Below are 21,304 nucleotides of genomic sequence, written 5' to 3'. Positions count from 1 at the left end.
GTTCCAGGGCCTAACCACTCTCCTTGTGAAGAACTTCCCCCTAACATCCAACCTAAATCTTCCCTCCTTCAACTTGGATCCATTTCCCCTAGTCCTGCTATTGTCAGCCCTAGATGTGTGGTTTCATAAAACAAAAACAATAATGGAAGGCAGAAGTAGAAATTATTATTAAACAAACTTAGATGCAAACCTTGCTCCTTGAATTCCAAAGAAACCGGTTGTTTGCAACAGCCCAGTTTTTTCCTAAATCTATTGTGCACTACTGCCAAGCCACAACTCAAATACTGCAGTCTGATGATGGCTATTTTTATGCCACGATGAAAAGTTTCAACTGAAGAATGTTGGGATTAATAGTGACAAAGAAACCAACCAAAATACCTATCGAGTACAAGCTCCTCCTTCCCCAAAAGCTCAAGAGCAAGGCAAATACAATAAAAACATCTAAAATAGCAAAAGACAGAGAAGAAAGAATTCAAATGAAAAAAGCCCTGACACACAGAAATAAGGAAGCATAAGAAGGCATGCTTTAGTTGAATACTGAAGTCTTAAAATCTAATAACATACCAAAATACAGAAATGTAGAAGTACTACAGACATGCAAAATCTTAGCAATTTCAGTTGCCAAAAAATAAACACTTTTCGTAGTTGTTATTAATGTTATTCATAAACAAAAGAAGTCCTTGATGAAATGCCGTAGATGACATACCTTCTGTGTTAAGCTGAGATCTGGATCCATTTTTATCATTTCCCAGCTGCCATAGCCATATTCATAGATGCCTACTAACAGATTGGAATCATCTTCTTTACCCCAATCTATATCAAAGTGAGCAGCCTTGGTGTGGCATGGGATGACATATCTAGCAGAAATAAATTAGATAAATAAGGGATTTTTACCACTGGAATGTAGGAAGTGAGAGGGAAACACATTAAGAACAGAAAAAATAAACCTATTTACACCACTAAGATATTGTTATATTCAGGAAATCAATCTGTGTATCTACTGTATTTCTTTAACATTTTCACAAAATATTTATTTAAATCAGCATTGAAATATGTTTTCAAATTGATCAAGAATACAGTGTGAAGAACAAATACATCAGTTTGTGGCTCTGGGTTATACCACAGTTAGCTAACCATGAAGAAAAGCATAAAACATCATCAAGTGTAACTGCTGACTAAATATATGGATAATCTAAGAACAGCTAAAGCCAAAGCAGTTCTGAGCTATAACAACTACCATCAGTTACCATCTGCTGCAGTTTGACAGACACTATTTTCCCTCAAGCAGAGATGACACAACAGTTACTCAGCAAGCAAGACTTCTAGTCTGGATTACTATAAAAACCAAACACAGTGCTCAGTGAATGCAGTTCACAAACCAAAGCTGGTGCTGACTTGTGAAGTGAATGAAGAAAGAAAGAAAAATATGGAGTAGGTTGCTGCAGCAGCCAGTCCCTATAGGGAATGGAGGTAGAACTCCATCGCAGCACACTCTGAGTTACAGTTGTCTGAATAAAGCAGATGAAGTCCAATTATTTTTTACATGACAACTTCCTTTACAAAAAGAAATTACCTTTTCCTTTCTTCTGGATCTGAAGGAATGGATTTGTGCAGGGGTGCCAGCTCTTCTTCGTGAGAGATGACGAGTTTTGCATTCACCTGCACTCCTGAGATTCGAAATGTTGGGCCTTTAACCTTCCCCAGTCTACCTCCTAAAAACAAATGACGAGAGTATTAATATGTTAGCTGTTACATGCATTTTATGGAAAGACACAGAAAACAAGCAAGTTTGCTGCTATATATGTAAGAATTATTTTTTCTTAACTAAATGGTCCAATTAAGCTCCAGATGCTCAGTCCGTCAAAGAGTAAGAAATTAATTCTAAATCTCACAGTACTGTAAAAATGTACTGTGTACCACAATGACACTTCACACACAGAAATGAAAAAATTATTTTCTCACCATACCATTTTTAAGAATCATCCATGCTAACATTTATATTTGTATTTTCCCCTAACACAACCATTTATTGGCATGATCACACTAAATATAAATAATAAATATAATTTATTATATTTAGACTTAGACTTATATTTAGTCTAAAAATAATTTAGACTTCTTGACACTTCTTATTTTGCATCACATGCACATCCAAACACACTGTACCTGCTCTTTCTTGTCCAGATGAATTGTCCTTTAAAGCCTTAATGCATCCATTATGTACAAGCTCACCCAAACGTCTAAGGTCAGTCTCAGATTTATCAACTAGCTCAGCATCTCTAGCTACAGCATCTAACCTGTAATAAAAAAATTAACACTATTATAGCTCTGTCACTTCAGTAATTGTGAATGACTCCTTCAGTTTTTGACACTAGACAAATGATCATTTATCAGTCACCTGTACTTGCTAACTTGTGTACAATTATGATCTGTGAAGTTAAAAAAAAGCTAAAGAAAAGAATACAGGAATTACAACAATCACACATACAAGTGATTCAGGTATTGGAGGACAGGTATCAGATAACAAGAACTAAAAAGGACTATAGTTTTTAGCTCCAGTACTGTACATTAAAAAAAAAAAAAAAAAAAAAAGATGGCAAATAATAGCCTCATGTAGACTACAAAGATTTTTAAGGAAAAGAAATGTCTTATTTTCAGCTGGGATGGAACTACTTTCTTCAAAGTGTCTAATATAACACTAGTATTGGTTTTAGAAGAAAATCAATGTTGATAACAGACCTATATTTATATACCTGTCACTAAGCAGTGTTGTACAGAGCTGAGGCAATCTGCAGTGAAGAAGGTAGGAAGGAACAGTAGTAGGGCAGCTGGCTGCAATTGGCCAAAGGGATATTCCACACTGTATGATAACAGGAGGAAGGATCTCTGAAGGGGCTGTGAGTTTAACTTGCTCTCTTCTGCTGCACAGAAGGGGCCAGCTGGGAATTGGTTGGGGAATGGTAGGCAACTGCTTGTGCATCATTTATTATATTATATATATATATATATATATATATATAACATATATAGAGTCGTAACTATTACTCTGTTTCTTTTCTCTTATTAAATACTTATTTTATCCCACGAGTGGTTTTTTTTTCCCTTTTTATTTATTTATTTATTTTTATCTCTCCCGCATGAGAGATTAAAAAGGAGTGTGGTTCTGAGAAGCCAGTATGGTTAAACCATCACAATAAAGATGGCAGATTTTTCTCAAAACAATGGAATAATGCAAAAAATTTAAAACTAAGTTGGAAAAGTAACTTTGACAATCACACTAGATAAATCAGCAGGTTTTCAACAGGCTAGCAAACAACGACAGCTGAACGCCTATAACCAAAGAAGCTTAAACAAAAGAATAGGTAAAATACAAAGAAAAAGAGCAAGCAGTCCTGCAAAACTGAAAGGTTTCCAGTGTAGCTATCTGAACACATATCACAGAAGGGACAACATTAAGCCAAAATTGTACTATAGTCAAGTTACAAGACTGCGCACATCATTTTCTCCCTAGTCTAAGGTTTCTTGGTATATTGTTTCTTGTTTTTATGCAAACGAGGTTCCAAGTTGCTATACAATTTTAATTAAATAAGCTTACCTTTCCAGAGGGCCACCAAATTTCTTGTAACTCTTGATAAACCTAGGAAAAGAAAATAATTTGCAGTTTCAATGTATGCTTAACTAAACACATTAGTTTTAAACTGTTTGAACTGACCATACAGAATTGTGATAAGATTTTTCTAAAACTCAAAACCAGAGAGACTAGGGCAGCTTAGTATATCCAGACAATCTACACAAAGTCAGTACAGTATTTGGTTTAAGAACTGATATGAATAAGGCAACAGAAGGTACAATTTATTCTACTTATCCCTAATAATGTTTATTACTATATTTTCACTTGACTCAATTCAGCAACTAGATGTCTTTAGCCATAAAGAACAAATGTAGAATTCTGGTGAATAGAGAATAAGAAAACACAACATAAAAGATAAAAAATATTACTGGTTGGAAAAAATAAGTGATGGAAAGAAACTGTAAATACCAGGATAAAAAGGGAATGAAATGAAAATGCAAATTGCAAGTACAAGCACATGAATAGCTTCAAAATGATAAGCAACTAGCTGTGCTGTTAACTGAAACAAAAGAGCAACAAGGATTTCCAAAGGATTATCAAGGGTTATTATTATAATGAGAAAGATTTTGAAAGATATAAAATATTTTAAAGAAATGCGAGCAACCTAAATTTCTGAATCATTTCATAAAGCCATAAAGGTAAAGTAAAAAAATTCTTTCTCCTGTCAAAAGAATTTATAGCATTGTTTTGATGGGAGGAGGTGCATATTTATTTCTCCAACAGGACTTTGTATTTTTTGTTTTAAAAATGCAGCTTATTAGATTAATTCAATTACAGTATGAACAAGTATGAAAACAAAACCCACTCAAGCTTTTGCATTTCTCATCACAAAGATAAACATAACCTTTCTACAACTTTCAAATAAAACAATGGGAAGTACATTATTTTGCACATGTTAAAAGATGACCTGTTGGATGGACAATTTTCTGAAGTTGCTGCAGTCAGAAGATGCAGGAATTAAGAGCAGCTTATGATAATCAAATGTAAAACAATTGGGTGACATCTTCCAAGCTAGTTTTCTCCTCACAAAATGGAGCTCATTTTTGACATAATAATTCATTTTGTCAGCACCACAGAGAACAAAAGATACAAAATGTAGAAAATGTACAAAAGAGTCTAGGAAGGAAGTTTTCTAATCAGTTTGAGATAAATCAGATCAGCTGTTTTCTGTATTTTTGAACTCTAGAATAGTCAAAACTAACCAAAAAACACCTGTTTGATCCATTTACAAACATACACATCACCCATATCTTACCGCCTGATCTCTGCATCACTGAATCCTTTAATGTTTTCTCGAGGAATAGTTCGAGGTCTCCCACGTTTTTTTGGCCTTTTTCTTTCTGTGATGGAGTCACTGTCAGATCCAGAATATCTCCTGCTCCTACTACGTCTTCCTTCACTTCCATTAAAGCTGATCTGGAATTTCAGAATAAGAATTCAAAGCTACATAACTCACACATAGTTAAGTCTTATCTAGTCTGACAAAAACATGAATTCAGAGAAGGGGAGAAAAAGAAAGGCAAAAACCCAAAAGAAAACATCAACGTAAAAACACAAGACAGAGGTACCTGTTTTGCACAGTTTCTCATCCTTGGGAGCATGTATATTTCTTCAAGTTCTTTTTGTCTTTCCTCCTCCTCTATTCTTCTCCGCTGGGATTCTGGGATGATTTCTTCCCAATTTCTTGAATTTCTTTCTGGTTCCAACTCAATATCATCTTCATCCATATTGGAAAAATTTGCCACCTCATATATAAAAAAATATGTAGTAAATACATAGCTATATTTAAATAAGACTTATCTGCTAATGTTTTAGGGAAACTATGTTCCATATTTTATGCATTTATAAACTGTTCCCACACTGTAATATTATTAACCAGTAACACAAAATATATGGCATTCAAGTATACTACAGGGCTGAAAGCACTTTCTAAAAGTCATCAATTAAGACTGTGTTTAAAAATACCACAGCTGCTTAACATCAAAGGCATTAAGAAACCACAATCCAGAACTGTAGTCATTAACACATTCATAAATATTTCTTATTTTAGTAACACATTACATACTTTTAAATACCTGCACAGACAGTAGAGATTAAAAGACATTTTACTAGAAAGAGATTCAGAACTAACAGATGCAGAACATCATGTAGTTTTTATAAAGAAAAGTAATTATGACAGGAGGAAGAGGACAGAGCTCTACCTTGAACTGTGAAAGCAACTCATCCCCTACGGTCAATGGACCTGGCTCGTTCTCCCGAGTTTCAGCTCTCTTCAAGATTTCGTCTATATCCATTTCCTGAAAAAGATGAAAACTTTCTTTACAACTAAATAACTCATATATATTTTAGGTTGTTTTGTCTATAAAATCTACCTACCTGAGGCTCCTGTTCTTCTCCTTCAGGTTCTTTAAAAAGTTCCTCGGCACCAAACTTCAAAATTGCTGATAACTCTTCTTTATTAAAAGGTGTAGAGCTGAAATACAAAATGTTTCAGTAATACCATTTTATTTTAGAACATTTTTTTAATCATGAACCAGTTAAGCACTCTTTTTACTGTTAAATAAAACTTAGTACAGAAACAAAAATCTGCAAAGACAGTACACTTTGAAGCTTTTATTTTATTTAATCTTGTTTCGCCTTTTATTAATCAGTGAAATTACTGACATTTTTACTTATCTATCAAAAAAAATTAAATATAAATTTATGTATAAGATAACACAAATGTACCTTGATGGAGTAGACCCTGTATGCAGAACAGTTTTTCCTGTTGTGTCCATTCTCTGAATTACTAAATGGTCTAGTACCATCTTTTTCTTGGCTCTTTCAAGAATATCTTCTTCTACTGATCCTTTTGTTACTAGCCGATAAATATTAACCTGTACATTTCAAAACATTAAGAAACAACAAAGAGAAGTGTGAATCTCATCTACTTATCTTTTTAATTTTATTGACTGGCTTCACACATGAATATTTTTTCACTGATGTCTTCACATAAGCAGTTTAAAAAATAGAGAAATAAACTCAAGACTTGTCTCTTTTTAAGCTCAGTGACTAGCCACAATTTTTGCTATACACAAAATTGTTGTATTTCTGATTATTAAGGCATGTCTTCTCCAAGAGAAGAAACGGAAGAAACTCAAAGAGAACAATGAAATACTTTACTAAGGGTAGTGTGCCTGATGATCCCAATGAAGCTTAAACAGGCGAACCCAGAACTTTTCTCCCCCCTCCATCCATACATCACTGCTGCCATACTTTGTCTCAATTTCATGGAATTTAAAAACCGAATAAAAATTGAGCATTTATGAACACTTCTGAATACAACCATTCAATTATTAATTACTTTCTAAACACACAAATACTGCAGTGGCCCACACAGACAGCTGACAGCTACTGTATGGAATCATCCTTCAAGTTTGAAGCTTCAAGAGGAATGTGTACCTGTTTCTTCTGTCCAATTCTATGAGCTCTCGCCTGTGCCTGCAGATCGTTCTGAGGATTCCAGTCAGAATCAAATATAACTACAGTGTCAGCAGATGCCAAATTAATACCTAATCCTCCAGCTCTGGTAGATAGTAAAAAACAGAAATCCTGCAATCACAAAACAAGAAATAGTTTTATTTATCATAGCTGATGCAAATTGGCTAAGTCAAGAGACATGACGTAGAACTGCTCTTCCTGGGTCACTGCTGTTCGACATATTTATAAGCAGCATGAAAATAGGATGAGTAATGAGATGATAAAGCTTGTAGATGACACAGAATTATTTGGAGATAGCTACGAAGGACTACAGAAGGAACTTAAGATATGCAATAAAATAGAATATGAAACTCAAGAGAAGGTAAAATAGGGAAAAAAAATCTCAGTTTAACTAACATAACAAACAGCAAAAGCCACGACTAGAAATGAGTCCTGGAAATTATGCTACACATTTCCATGAAGACCACTGCTCATTAATGGCCAAAAATATATGGAGTTTTATAATTTTTTTCAGTAAAGAAATTGAGAATAGAACAGAAAATATAATTCTGCTGCTGTCTAAATGTGGAATTCACCTCCTTTCCTGGAAACTGTGTGACATTTAGGTTCTTCTTCACCTCAAAAACTGCACAGTATAACCGCGCAGATTTCAGACAGTGGCAATGTCTGTGCTAAAAGTTTAAAAATTTTAAACAGATAAAAGTAAACTTGGATTTAGAGGTATTTGAAGTTTACAACACAGAGTTAAGTCTTTCCTCCTCAGTCACAGCAGAAACAGAAACTCATCATCAACTGAGAAATATAATCCTATTACCAAGAAAAAAACAGCACTCTCCATCACCAAAAAAAAAAAAAAAGGACAACACCTGATCAAATTGATGGCCCACATATTAGGAGTGTTAAACGAGCTAGAAATCCCCCAGTGCATTTAAAATAAATAAATGAATAAAAGCTATAACAGAGGTGACTGTAAATTCACAGGTAATATACAAGGAACAGTTAGAAATCAGAAATCATTTTTTCCCTCCAGGGCACGGTAAGTAGGTGGCATAAAAACAAAGATAACAGAAGCCATATTTAAAGCAATTAAAGATGATTGTACATAATACAAAACTCACTTTAGTCCCTTGCTTAAGTATGCTTTCTGTGCTAAAGGCTTAAGTTCACCACTTTTGTAAATGACATGTCTTACTGTGCAAAAGAGTTGAATTATTTTTATAGTGCAGTACTAATTAAAACTACTTTGACAAAGTGCATTGAAACAATATAAAAATATTACAACTACACAATTCATTAAATACTAGTTTCATAAACTATGCATTTTCTACTTAATGTTGTAAAAATTCATAATGTAAACCTTACAATCTAGGCAAGAATAACATAATTTCAACCTTACTAATGCATAAAATTCAATGTCATCAACTTCCTTTTTATACAGTGCTTCTTGGGAAAAAAAAACAAATTAGGAAAAAATAATTACCATACCTCTGATCCTTCTGCATTGAAATGATCCAGTGCTTGCTTCCTCAATTCCCCTTTTATTGATCCATCAAGTCTCTGAAGAGATTGAAAACTACAGTCTAAAAGTAATTCTTTAGCCATATTCCCATCACAGTAACCTGACTTTTCAACTGATAAAACAGTAACGTGAAGGAACAAGAAGGAATGTTAACATACTCCTTCACAAAATCTTTTAAATTCAAAGTTGCTTTCTTTTCTTAAGCAAAATGGTAAAGAACAGATAGTCACAGACGGCTGAAACACTGGCAAGGACCTTTAGAAGTCATCTTGTCTGTGCTCAAGCAAGGTCTGCTACCGAAGGCTGCCCAGGACCATGTCCACTTGGCTTTTAAGTATCACAGAGAATGGAGATTTCGTAACATCTGAACTACGTATTCCATTACTCTGCCCCCCTCGGAGTAAAAACATGATTTTTCATAAGTTCGGGATGAACACCTCTTGGTTACTTGAGATCATTACCTGAAAGGGAAACTGGCGGTACTTTAGATATTCTGCCAGGATGTCCAGCATCCTCACCATCTGAGAGAAAATCAAAACTCTGTTGCCACGTTCTCGCAGCCGAATCAGTAGTTTGTCAAGAAGGATTAGTTTCCCACTGCTACGTATCAAATGCTATTAAAGAAATATGGATTATAAAATCAATTTATCTCAACGCTAACAACATTGCAGGTGTTTAGTTACTGACTTGTTTTCCTGTGTACTGATGTGGGAGGGAAAAAAAAAAAAGAGTCATCCTGATATTCATTATAATACATAACACAGTTATACAATGTACAGTGTCCTAGAACTAAAAAACAACTTCAGGTAGTTGTAACAGTACACAGCTAGATTTACTGTTATGCATTATTATCTGAACATTAAATTTTCTCTCATTTCAGTTTAGTTGACTCTAACTGCAAACGAATACTACCTCACTAAAAAGAAGACAAAAAAATAAAATAAAGAGGAACATGCTTCTCAGCTTCTGCTCATTAAGTGGCATCTTAACGCTTTGTCAAAATATTAAAGAAATAACCTGACCTCAAAACTTGAGCAGCTAGTATGTAGGCACAAGTTCTTTTCTGCAAATTGAAAACTAACATTTGATAACAACCAAATTAAGAAAAACCATACTGAAGTCTAACTTCTTTTCTTCCCATCTTTTAAAAAGAAATGAGTGCTGCTGCTTAAACCTCTTAAGTATCTTTAAGCCTGTCAATCAAGTTTCTCAGGCAAGACAGTGAGAGGACTGATGTTTGTGGAGCTTAACCGACTTTATGTGGGTTACACCATTGAGCTTTCTCAATTCCTTTAGGAATACTGGGAACAGAAAGCAAATATGGATTTTGATGCTTTTAATTTAATGCCTTTTTTAAGTTCAGACATAACTCTGGAGAAGGCAAAATTCAGGGTGAGATGCTTTTGTTACTTAGCTTAGAAAAGAGAAGGATATGTCCTTTGTAAGTAAGAGCTGACAAAATTTAATAAGGTGGAGCAAAGAAGTGACTAAAGTCTGCAATTAATAGAAATAATATTCAAGCAGTTCTAAAAGGTACTATGATCAGCTGGCAGTAGAGTGTGCCAACTTGAAATCAAAACAGCTTCTGCCTTTAAGAAATACTTCATAATACAAAAGAGCTTGTTATCACAAGCTGTCACTGTATAAACTAGTATTTTTGGGAAAATCTATTTAAATTACAAATTTCAAAGATTACAGGAATAAAAAGATATTTAGAAAAAAAATTGATATAAATTACATTGTTGACAACAATCCTTATATCTACTGCTGTGTACTTTCCAACAGTTTTGATACAAGTTCTAGTCAATTTTTACTTAAAAAGTCACAATCCATCTTTGGTAGTGTTAATTTTGGTAGTGTTAATGTTCATCTGTGACAACAACAACAAAAAAAACCCAAGCAGACATATTTTGATATTCCTTACTTTTGTTTCTTCTCATTTTACTCATTTGCGAGCATATGAAAAACAGTATCAGATTACAAATAAGCTTAAAACTGATAACTTAATGTTATGACGTAGATTGCAGGTGTACCAATGCCAGTTACATGCGTTTCCATTCGTATTGCATTACAATATTTCATATTGTAAAAAAAAATCCAGGATGCACATTTTAGAGATCTTGTTCGTTCCTAATGCACTTTAATAAAAGTAATAAATTGCCAAATAGGCTGTAAAATTACTGTGTGCATATTACAGATCTAAAACATTTTTCACACAAAAGAATGTAATGTTACCTGCAAGGCCTCCTGTTTATTATAGAATTCATTATCATCTGGTGGTTTAATGAGGTAGCAATGGTTGCAACACTTCTTAAGTTCCATCATAATGTTCAGAAAGCCTGAGGTACTGCCTTTTGAACCTTTACTGAGGGCTTTATAATTCCGTGTTAAAATCCACCTATGATTTAAGATATACAGTGTGAGTAACTACATGTGGAATCATGAGGGCAAGATATAAACAAATAAATTCTAAAAAGCCCCGAGTAAGATGAACAAATATGCCAAAAAATAGAAGCTAAATGGACAGAGATTACACCAACATAAATCTCAAAGAGTTTGCTTCACAGAATTTCACAGTTCTGAAATCACCTGAAATCACCAAAGGTGCTTTTTATTTTTTTTGCCTCTAACTCAAACTGTTTTATGAAAATTATTAGCGTTCAGTAATCTGCATATATTCATCTCACTAAAACAGAAAAATTTAAAAAGTGGTGTTACTTGTAATATTGCTTCTGCAATGCACTCATTTCCATCCTCAGAATTTGCTCAACCTTAGCAGGTAAAGACTTTTCTACATCTTTTTTAACTCTTCTCAGTAAAAATGGTTCAAGCTCTTTGTGAAGACTTGCATAACCATACTCTCTTCCTTTGCCATGCTCCTCTTCAAAATCTTCCCAGGAGGAAAATCTTAAAATGTAAAAGAAAATAAGTGTAACACAGTGACATACCGTGAACCCTAAAATTAACATGAAAAATAAAAATATACCAAAAGTGCACATATACATGGGATTTCTTCCTCACTTCTCTTTTTAATTTAAAGATAATAATTTTTTAAAATATCTGAATTTTGAGCTCATAGGAAATTCCAAATAATTTGTATGTAAATATAAGAATGGAACGTTTCAAACACATTTATGTGAAATGAAATTTTAGACTGAATTGCTGACTTACAATTGCCCCAGTTGGATAGCTGCAGAGATTCCATTACTACATATATCAAGAAGAGCATGAAAATATAGCTGTGTGCCAGACAATAAGACACAACTTCATGTTTTTTTTTTTTATCACCTTGAACAGACAAGCGAAGCATAATTATCCTGTGCTTAACAGACTAGGATAACTAACTTCAGACTGATGAAGAATGAGTACTAGATCACTAAGACTTTGAAGTAGTCAGTGCACTCTGTAAGTCAAAGAAAATGAAATTTGCTTGGTATTTTCAAGCTGCCTGTAGGAATGTGAGCTCTAACATGAGCTCTCATTTATCCTATGTACAAACAGAGACCAATAAAGAATAAGGTTAATACAGTAAGCCCACTGTATTTAAAGCAAAAACCTGACCCAAACAGAGGATATCAGGCATCTTGGCATAAACTTGCTATTATTGGTAGTATTATCAAGGAAAATAAGATAACCTCAATCTTGTTCTATTTCCCCACTGGAAAGCTGCACAAGTTTTAATAGTAAGGCATTCTCTGGGTTCTGACCAATATACATTAATCTGTCATTCTTATAAATCACTATAAGGGCAAAAAGAAACAATGATATCAGGAGACAGCTAGCAAGAGGACCGTGAAAAATAAATGCATCTACTTTACAGTGAATAGTTAAACTCTCCAACAGTATGTTTATCTCTACTGATTCTCAAATCACAACACTACTGTACAACATAAAACTTCACAAAAGAGAGAATACATGTGAATCATGTTTCATGATTCATGAAACAGAAATCTTCCTTACTTTTCTGGCATGATGAAATGCAACAAAGACCACAGCTCTTTGAGGGAGTTTTGTAGAGGGGTTCCAGTAATAAGAAGTCGATGGTTGGACTTAAAGTCTATTAAAGTCTTGTACAGAAGAGAGTCATCATTTTTTAAACGATGAGCTTCATCAACTCCTATGAATGCCCAATTGAGACCACCAAGGAATGACTAAAAGAAATGGAAGTGGGGAATTAACACTTATATGGCTAGGCATATTATATAATTTCTTACATTTCATAACCAAGATAAAAATACTACAACTTTTTTCCATATATTAATAAAATAAATACAGCTATATGCTTTTAGTAATATTTATGCACACTACTATATTTACCAGACTCTCAGAAAGGCTGTACTAACATCCCAAGGAAGTAGAAAATAAGTTTAAAAGGAGGAGAAAGGAAAAAAATGCAGTTTGATCCACATTAATTTTCATGACAGGAACAAAAAAGTCTCCATTGACCTGTACTTCCCAACACATGCAAACAAATGAAGCCAAAATGCTCTTTACATTGACCATTTCCAAAAATTTCCATATACTTTTAGAAAAAGTACTGATAACTGTACTACCATCATGGAGACAGCGCACATGAATGAAGTAAAATCACACAGGATTTCAGAGTACTGTATTGCAGATGTTAGGGGCTAGGAGCATGATTCTTTTTCAGTTCTTTGAAGATGCAAGGAAAGTAGAGCTCTTCAAGATGGAAGGAGATCATTATAGTAAAGAGAAGTTCAAGCAAACTGGAACTGGTATGCACGTGATGAAATGGAAGAAGGCAGAAAACCTCACCACACTTACAGAAACACACTAAGTGCTTAAAACAGGTGCACTGTTACATGTCAAAAATGCAAAATCCATTATGCCTGACTCCCATTTAATGACTAAGAACCAAAATGTATGCAAGTCTAGCAGAAGTTCTACAGCAGACAAACGATTCCATCTCCCTAAAGGAGTACATGTGATTACCTTATCCTTCAGTAAAATTTCATATGTCGTCAGAAGTATGTTAAACTTTAAACGTTTAGTCTGTGGATGCATCCATTCATGAGTCCTTATCTACAAGAACAAAATGAACAGTAAGCTAGCAGAAAAAGGTTTGGTTGATTGAAATGAATTTTAGCACTACAGCAATAGAAATGCATACAATTTCATCACAAAATAGAAGCATAACACAAAACATACATAAGACTGAACTTCCAGTCAAAATAATTCCTTCCTTCAAAATAATTGCTGAGCATAGTCTCTTGAATAAATAGAAACAAATTCCTACAAAACGTTTTTTACTTTAATAAATAAGATTATCAATATTCAGAAGACAAATTATGAAAATAAACCCTGAGAAAATATATTATGATTATGGCTGGCCTGCATAAATACTGTTTTCAAATATAAGACTGTATTTTTAATATTTTATTAGTAAGCATGTAGGAAATCTTTCATGTGAATTTACCATGCATGGATGTATTGTATATAATTTGAGCTTGAAATGTGCACCTTAAACCCGTTGTTTTAGAAAGCATTTGCCCACTCTTAAATAAAATACTGCAAATTAGCAGAGGATAGGAATATAAAATGAATCAGATTTGCCAGTTAGACTTTCTAATGATGAAGGGAGGATACTCACCATATTTCTACTAGTTATATCTCCTAAGTAAACTACAGCATTCATCTGAGGAGCCCAAGTTTGAATCTCTCTTTGCCAAGATGTCAAGGTAGAAAGTGGCACTACCAGTAGAAAAGGCCCATACAGTTGATGTTCATGAAACAGGTAGTTGAGAAAAGAAATTGTTTGTATTGTTTTACCCAGACCCATTTCATCTGCAAGAATACAACTATTCCCTCTGAAAAACAAACAAACAAAACAACAAGAAAAAAAAACAGGGAGGGAGGTGAAGAGGAATGGAGAGAGGAGAATGAACACAAAGAAATAAATTACTATCTTTTGAGCACTATTTCTCAAAAAAGATTTCACAATTCTACATCCTGAAGTTTATATACTGTTTCCTCAAACCAAGTTACCAATGTTAACAAAAAGCTTCCAAGTACTCTAAGAGGTAACGTCGTTATTTCTGAAGATCTCGTTTAGTTTTTTTGCCTTTGTAGCTTTAGGTAATTTCGCTTGATTGCTTTTTAGAAATACAAACAACTCCCACACGGAAAGTACAAGCAAAACAGCAACAGAGCTTAACTGTTCTTTGACATAGCATGTAATACAAGCTTTAGACTTACTTAAAGCAAAAACAGTCATCTCAGGTTCTACTTTCAGCTGCAGGGAGATGAAGAAGATGTAGAAAAAACAATTTTAAACTTTTACAAATGATTAAAATTTACAAACAGACTATACTTACTTGCACCATGAATGAGCGAGCCAATTCAATCCATTTAACTGATAATCTCTTAACTCCAAACTTTCATGTCCTCCAATGTAAGATGGTTGCTTCTTCAGTGCAACAAATCTTGGTCTCTGTTTTAGAACCTGACAAAACAAACTGAGCATGAGTTTTAACATTGATTGAAGTTACCAAAAAGGGTTCCTGCAGAAAATGTAGCAGAAGGCATCTCTTGGATCACCACATCTGGTATGAATCCGTTACTGAAAACTATGCCATGTAAAAACAATGATCAATTTGCAAGTTTAAATTAGACTGATTGCTGATTTAGATTTCACATTGGAATGACATTAACTCACTCACAAAGTTCACATTCTTTTCAGACAAACCAAAATACTAAGAAAGTATACTGTAACTGAATGCCAGTAAAAAAGTAGGGGGCTAGTATCTCAAAAAGCTACCCTGAACAGTGATACCTAGCCTATATATCACTATACAGCTACAACTATTACAATTCTGAACGAGCTTCAAAACTGTTTTATAATACATATTTCTCAATGCATGAGACTTTCACATTTTTTTTACTTTCACAGCTAATGTGGTGGTTCAGCTTGAGTGTGTCTGGCAGCTAAACTGCCATCCAGCTGTTTGCAAGCCACTCTACCAATACAGCAGAGAAAACTGAAGCATCACAGGTGAGCCAAACCTGCAGATGAAGATAGATGTACTTTACTATGGTGAGGGAAAGAAGAAAGAAAATATAAAACAACAAGAACTAAAAAAGAATCATTTGACAGAAAGCAATCACAGACAGCCTCTAATCAGCAGATCTGTAAGTCTCCAAACAGTGGCCACAGTGTAACTCCCTAATTTTTTCCCTCAGATTTAATGCTGAGCATGGTATTACAAGGCATGGAGAATCTCTTTGAACTTTGTCAGTTTGAGCACTGATTCATCCTCACCATGTTCTCTTTCAAACTGTTGTCTACCTGTAGCCTGCTTCAGGGAGAAGGAAGGGAGAAGTGAGCACAGTGAGAAACAGAGAATGCTCTGAAACCATGAGAACACTGTTCAGCAGCAGCCAAAACATTTGCCTCTTTTCAACATTAGAAAAAAACTTCTTTACCATGAGGATGGCCAAACAAAGCAACAGACTTCCTAGAAGGGTGGCTGATGCCCCCTGCATGCCAGTGACATTTGGATAATGCTCTTAATAATACACTTTAACTTTTGATTAACTTGGAGAGGTCAGGCAGTTGGACTACATGACTTCTGAAGGTCCCATCTGACTGAGCTACTCTCTTCCATTCTCTTCTATTTTCTTCTATTCTAGTCTAACAACACAACCCAGGCAGAGACAGTACAAATTATTATAAATCTACTGCAATTATACACTCACCTTGCAGTCTTTAAAGGGAGTAGTCTTGGATTGATTTCTGCTAAAATACTCATCAATGCGTGCCTGAAACTTTTTGGCAATGAGAGCACCATCTTCCCAGCTGCATTCTGAATAAGGTAAACCCTGCCATTTGCAATAGTAGTCTGGATAGCCAGCTGCTGACTTTTGATTTGAATGAGCTGCAGAAAAGCATTAGAAATATTAAGTGAATATTTACTTCTGTATTTTAAGACAACACTGAATGTGGATGATAAGACAGCATATATAAGCACCATGTAACAGAGTATGACAACTTCTCTTTTGTTGAAATTTTGTTTTAGATTAGAAAAGAAGTTGGTAATATTCTAAATTTTTAACTGCAAATATAAGCAATGCGCTAACAATATTGTCAACACTGCTTTAGATTTATAACATACCAATTATTCTTTCCACTATTTGATATTGTTTATGCAGATCATCTGTAAGCTCTTGCTGGCAGTTATAATATTCCACATCTTCTGGAGAAGCATTTTTCAGCCTGAAATGGGAATTTATTTACAACATTTACTACAATGAGTAGTTTTAAAACTAGGAAAATCAAGCAACTCTGAGTGGAAGCATCACAGAAACACTACTTAGAAAGCTTATTTTAAAAGGGTTACAATTTTGACATTCCTACTCCAAAAAAACATTGCATCTGTGCTTGCTGTGTCATTATTAGAGACTAAAAATTATGATAAAAATACAGAATTACTATCAGATACATCTAGTGTTAATAATGAAGATAATAAGTAGCATACTTTATAGGGTATTTTCATGGAACATTATGGAAAGTGGCCTATTTCATAAGAATTCATCTCACTCAAAAATGCTGAAAATGTCACCAGCATTCACTAATATATCAAACATACTAATAAAACCAAAGACCAGGAAGACTACATTTCAGTTCTAGGTTCTCAAGTCAATAAATGATAATAAAATAATAAATAATAAAACTAAATTCATATAAATATAATAATAAATGGCGAAGGCATCAATAAAACATTAGTCTCTCTAACAAAATTACTACAGAACTCTGATTTTATTTATTTATAACAAATGCTAAAATCAGGTTCAGATTAGCTCACATTAAGGAGGCTTCAGCTTTCAAAGTTCTAGTCTTCCTGTTGTACAAACAATTGAAGCCTCATACTCACAAAGAGATTAACAGGTCTCAGAAACAAATTTGTTACAAAACAATTGTTATGAAATATCAACACTGTTACAAAACAAGTGAAAAAGTTCTCCTAGAAATATTCACCATCGCTTTGTCTCCTGATCCTTTTTCTTGTAGTTGTCCAGTTTCTTCATTCCTTTAACGTTTTGTTGCTTCAGTGTTTCTTCAGTTTCCCAAGTGTTATGGATGTGTGACCAGCCTTTCCATTTAATGAGATACTGTATGTCTCCTGGCTCCTTTGACTTTTCAAACCCAGCATTTGGGTCACCATCTGCCTCAACGGCATAGATGGTGGTTGAGGCACCAGTGGCTGAGGAAGAAACCGTAACGTAACTATTAAGTGGGTACTGCTACAAATTAACCAGTAAGAAATAACCTGCAGACAGCATCTAGTGGTATCTTTATATGAGCAAAAAAAATCATTAATATACACAGCTCTCATGTTACATTTGAACAATTACAATAGGTGTGTTAACCCATTCAAAGTAGTCAAAAGCGGATCAATAAAGAAATTAAAACTTCTGTATCTAACCTGTAATATCTAATCTTTTCTCAAGAGAATTTTCTTTGAATTCCTGCTTCTGATTGAAAAGGAACGCACTACTAACACTGCTTGATGTCTCCTCTGTCGCATTATTCTTATTTCTGAACACATAAAAGACATTTGGTATTATGTTTGAAACATAAATAACTTAGGGCTGCTATAAATCAATTTCTTTCTCAACACGCTCCACTACATTTTCTGGTTTTAGAATTTTACCTGGGAAAAATATTACACAGCTAAAGCATCCTAGCAGTAAGGAGCAGGCTCATTTCTGTGAGGACAGTCAAGTAAGGACATGAGCCCAGTGAGCTGCAGTGGCCAGATGAAACAAAGGAGAGTGCCCACAGCAAAATAAAGCACAAGCAGCAACAGCATCTGGGCAGACTATAAGAAGCTTAGTCCGGAAGACTTTGAGCACAGCAGGGACATTATGCACTCCTGCACGGGGGCAAGACATGACAGAATTTAGGACAGCAACGGAAAAAAAAGCTGAAAGGAAAGAATGCAAGCGTGGAGATAGACTGTGTACACATTTACACAATATTTATATATATGTGTATATACATACACCTGCATGAGTTAGAACTCATAATTTGCAGACTCAAACTTATAAAACAGAACTGCTGGACGACGCATCGTAGCACTGCTGGAAATATGAATGAAGGTCTACCACCCTTCAAAATGATACTTCCAGTAATTCACACAATAGAGAATCACTGATATTTTATATGCATTTTGTTGCCATGCCACACAGTGCATATATATTGAGATAATTTCTATAGCAATAACTGAAATCACAGTCTCAGTAGTTCAGCATTATCAGCACAATCTTTCAGAGCTCAGGTTACTGGTCAGCGGTTAAATCTATCCGCACTGTTTTCTGTTCTTCACTGCATACAATTTATACCAGTGAAGTACGGCTGAACTGTATAAATAGTTATTTAATAATATGGTATGCATTTAAGCAATATGAACCGCTATTTTTGTGCTTTCTATGTAGATATACAAATTCTCCAATATTTGACTTTGAAACGCTTAGAAAGGGACCTAGAAAGGAACATCCTTATGAATATGTGAACAAAACAATTCTGATATTTTAGAATTATTACTGTTTACAGACACTACAGATCTACAACTAGGAAGGCTGAAGTTGTACTTTCATGTGTTCCTTTATCTTAGGAACACTGTTAAACATTACCTCCTTTTCGGCCAATTCGACTGTCCATAAACTTCTCTATAGTTTCAAATTCATCCTCCTCAGTCTGTGGGACATCTTCTCCACAAACTTCCAGCAAATCATCAGAATCTGTCTTGGTTTCTTCAGCTTCTTTGTAACTAACGTTCACTGTTGCCTGGCGACGAGATCCTCTTTTATCATAATCTTCATCATCATCCTCTTCCTCCTCTGATGAATCAAGTTGCCTCTTCTTCTGTCCTGTGCTCTTTTTCCCACTTTTTGGCTTAATTCTTGAAGACAAGAAGATGCATACAACCATGACGTATCAAGATGGACAACACAACTCTTACACGTTGTTTTCTAAACACATGTAGCTCGATTGCCCATTTACTTTCAATTACAGCAAAGAAAAAGAGGCATTCAGTACAAAGTATTAGTATCATTACTATTTCTCATAGCTTCAAAAAATTACTTAATTTTAAAATTAATATTTATCTTTTCATTTGCCTATATTTATATTTTCATTTGCCTTTTTCATTTTGCCTATATAGTAGCAGTACAATACTAAACAGCTTTTTAGAAATAGTACCAGAGTATTGAAACACAAGTTATATCTTACCTGCTTGGAGGTTTACGGCTTTTGACTTTGTTTTTTGGCTCATAGTCAGATTCACTTTCTTCACAGCTGCTTTTATCCCCATCTTCCTCCGATTCAGAATCAGAACCAGTTCCTGATACTGACCCTGACCCTGACATTTGCCAGTCTTCACTGCAGAATTGAAATACAAATAGAAAAAAAAAACCCTTCCATTATTTCTTTTTTAAATAAGGTATTTCTCCAAAGGTGTCTATTGTAATTTAAGTATTCTTTACATGAATAAAAATGTTTTTTTAACAGCTATTATAGTTGACAGACAGTAGTCATCACTGAGTAAAAATTGTTGCCACTAGCAATAAATAAAAATGCTCAATGACTTGAAAGGGAGTTAAAATAAGTTTCCTATTTTAAAGAGGTAGAGGTTACATCTGAAACAGAACGAAAATCTACATTTCTACATAAATTTTGTTTTGAAGAAATGAGTTATGACTCATGTTAAGAAACTGAAGTATTTAACAAGACTAGCTAGAAATATACACGTTTATCTGAACTCACATCACTCAAACCATAAAATCTCAGGAGGGTCCTACATTTTCTAACACTTATGTTCTCTGTGGCTCATGTAAAGAATCAGCAACTTTGTCACTGGGATCAAAAAACAATGCAAAACAGATTAGAGAAACACCCTGAAAGACTTGAACTGCAGCAGCTGTGAGAAGCACTGGCTCCCAAAAGATCCTGCTTCCCACTCCATAAATCAGAGCATCACAACCAGGCAGCATACGTACTACAAGTTAGTAAACCAAGCACAGTCTCCTTGCTCCTGCTTAGCTGTGCACAAAGCTTGCTCAGCTTTGTAACAGAAAAGATGCACCAGCTGATGAATAGTATCTTGCCCCAATCTCTGACTGTATAAAGGCAAATATAATCCTAGCTCCATGAAAAAGAAAAAAAAATCTAATACGCATTGTTGAAAGGTTACTGAATCTTAGAATTAACACCCAAAACAAGATTTAAATTTCCTGAACCAAAGTTTTAGAGAAGTACTAATGCTCATCAAAGTTAGTATAGTACAAAAAATCTGTTAAATTTCTAATCATGAAGCCTAAGAATTGGTGCTCTGACTTTCTCTCTCCTACTCAAATACACATTGGATGCTGGAAGAAATGACATTCCCATAATTCTAGTGACCCAAGACATGTATGTGCACGTGTAGGTGGTATGTAGCCAATAGTAAAAAATCATGTCTCATTAAAAGATTTCTGCAGGCAGTAAATTTAACATCAATCAATCAAATTAAATCCATGACCTACTTGTATTTATGTGGAATTATGTGAACTACAAATACCAAGAACCATCCTCTAAAATTTGCTCACATTCCAACTTACATATGAAGAAATCTTTGATCTATGAAGAAATCTTTGATCTTTTCATCAAATAGTAA

The 21,304-nt window shown here is 34.4% G+C and overlaps 1 protein-coding gene across 4 annotated transcripts in view; it reads right to left on the bottom strand.

Annotated features, from left to right (window-relative positions):
• CHD1 (chromodomain helicase DNA binding protein 1) overlaps positions 1-21,304 on the bottom strand; it is a 48,259-nt gene that overhangs the window by 11,300 nt on the left and 15,655 nt on the right. For all 4 annotated transcript variants that reach the window (XM_052701134.1, XM_052701137.1, XM_052701138.1 and 1 more), the window contains exons 6-28: positions 19,882-20,031; positions 19,284-19,552; positions 17,626-17,851; positions 16,763-16,863; positions 16,347-16,525; positions 14,966-15,093; positions 14,242-14,458; positions 13,584-13,673; positions 12,591-12,781; positions 11,349-11,537; positions 10,866-11,028; positions 9,092-9,244; positions 8,597-8,668; positions 7,073-7,222; positions 6,359-6,507; positions 6,008-6,104; positions 5,833-5,928; positions 5,200-5,376; positions 4,887-5,047; positions 3,596-3,637; positions 2,167-2,297; positions 1,574-1,712; positions 707-857 (exon numbers count right to left, since the gene is read on the bottom strand). In XM_052701134.1, coding sequence (XP_052557094.1) covers positions 707-857; positions 1,574-1,712; positions 2,167-2,297; positions 3,596-3,637; positions 4,887-5,047; positions 5,200-5,376; positions 5,833-5,928; positions 6,008-6,104; positions 6,359-6,507; positions 7,073-7,222; positions 8,597-8,668; positions 9,092-9,244; positions 10,866-11,028; positions 11,349-11,537; positions 12,591-12,781; positions 13,584-13,673; positions 14,242-14,458; positions 14,966-15,093; positions 16,347-16,525; positions 16,763-16,863; positions 17,626-17,851; positions 19,284-19,552; positions 19,882-20,031 — 3,421 coding nt within the window. The remainder of the gene's footprint in view (positions 1-706; positions 858-1,573; positions 1,713-2,166; positions 2,298-3,595; positions 3,638-4,886; positions 5,048-5,199; positions 5,377-5,832; positions 5,929-6,007; positions 6,105-6,358; positions 6,508-7,072; positions 7,223-8,596; positions 8,669-9,091; positions 9,245-10,865; positions 11,029-11,348; positions 11,538-12,590; positions 12,782-13,583; positions 13,674-14,241; positions 14,459-14,965; positions 15,094-16,346; positions 16,526-16,762; positions 16,864-17,625; positions 17,852-19,283; positions 19,553-19,881; positions 20,032-21,304) is intronic.

Source organism: Tympanuchus pallidicinctus, unplaced genomic scaffold, assembly GCF_026119805.1.
Source record: "Tympanuchus pallidicinctus isolate F22 unplaced genomic scaffold, pur_lepc_1.0 scaffold4, whole genome shotgun sequence".
Lineage (NCBI taxonomy): Eukaryota > Metazoa > Chordata > Aves > Galliformes > Phasianidae > Tympanuchus > Tympanuchus pallidicinctus.
The sequence above is the reverse complement of the archived record's forward strand: the minus strand, read 5'-3'. Positions and strand labels throughout refer to the sequence as shown.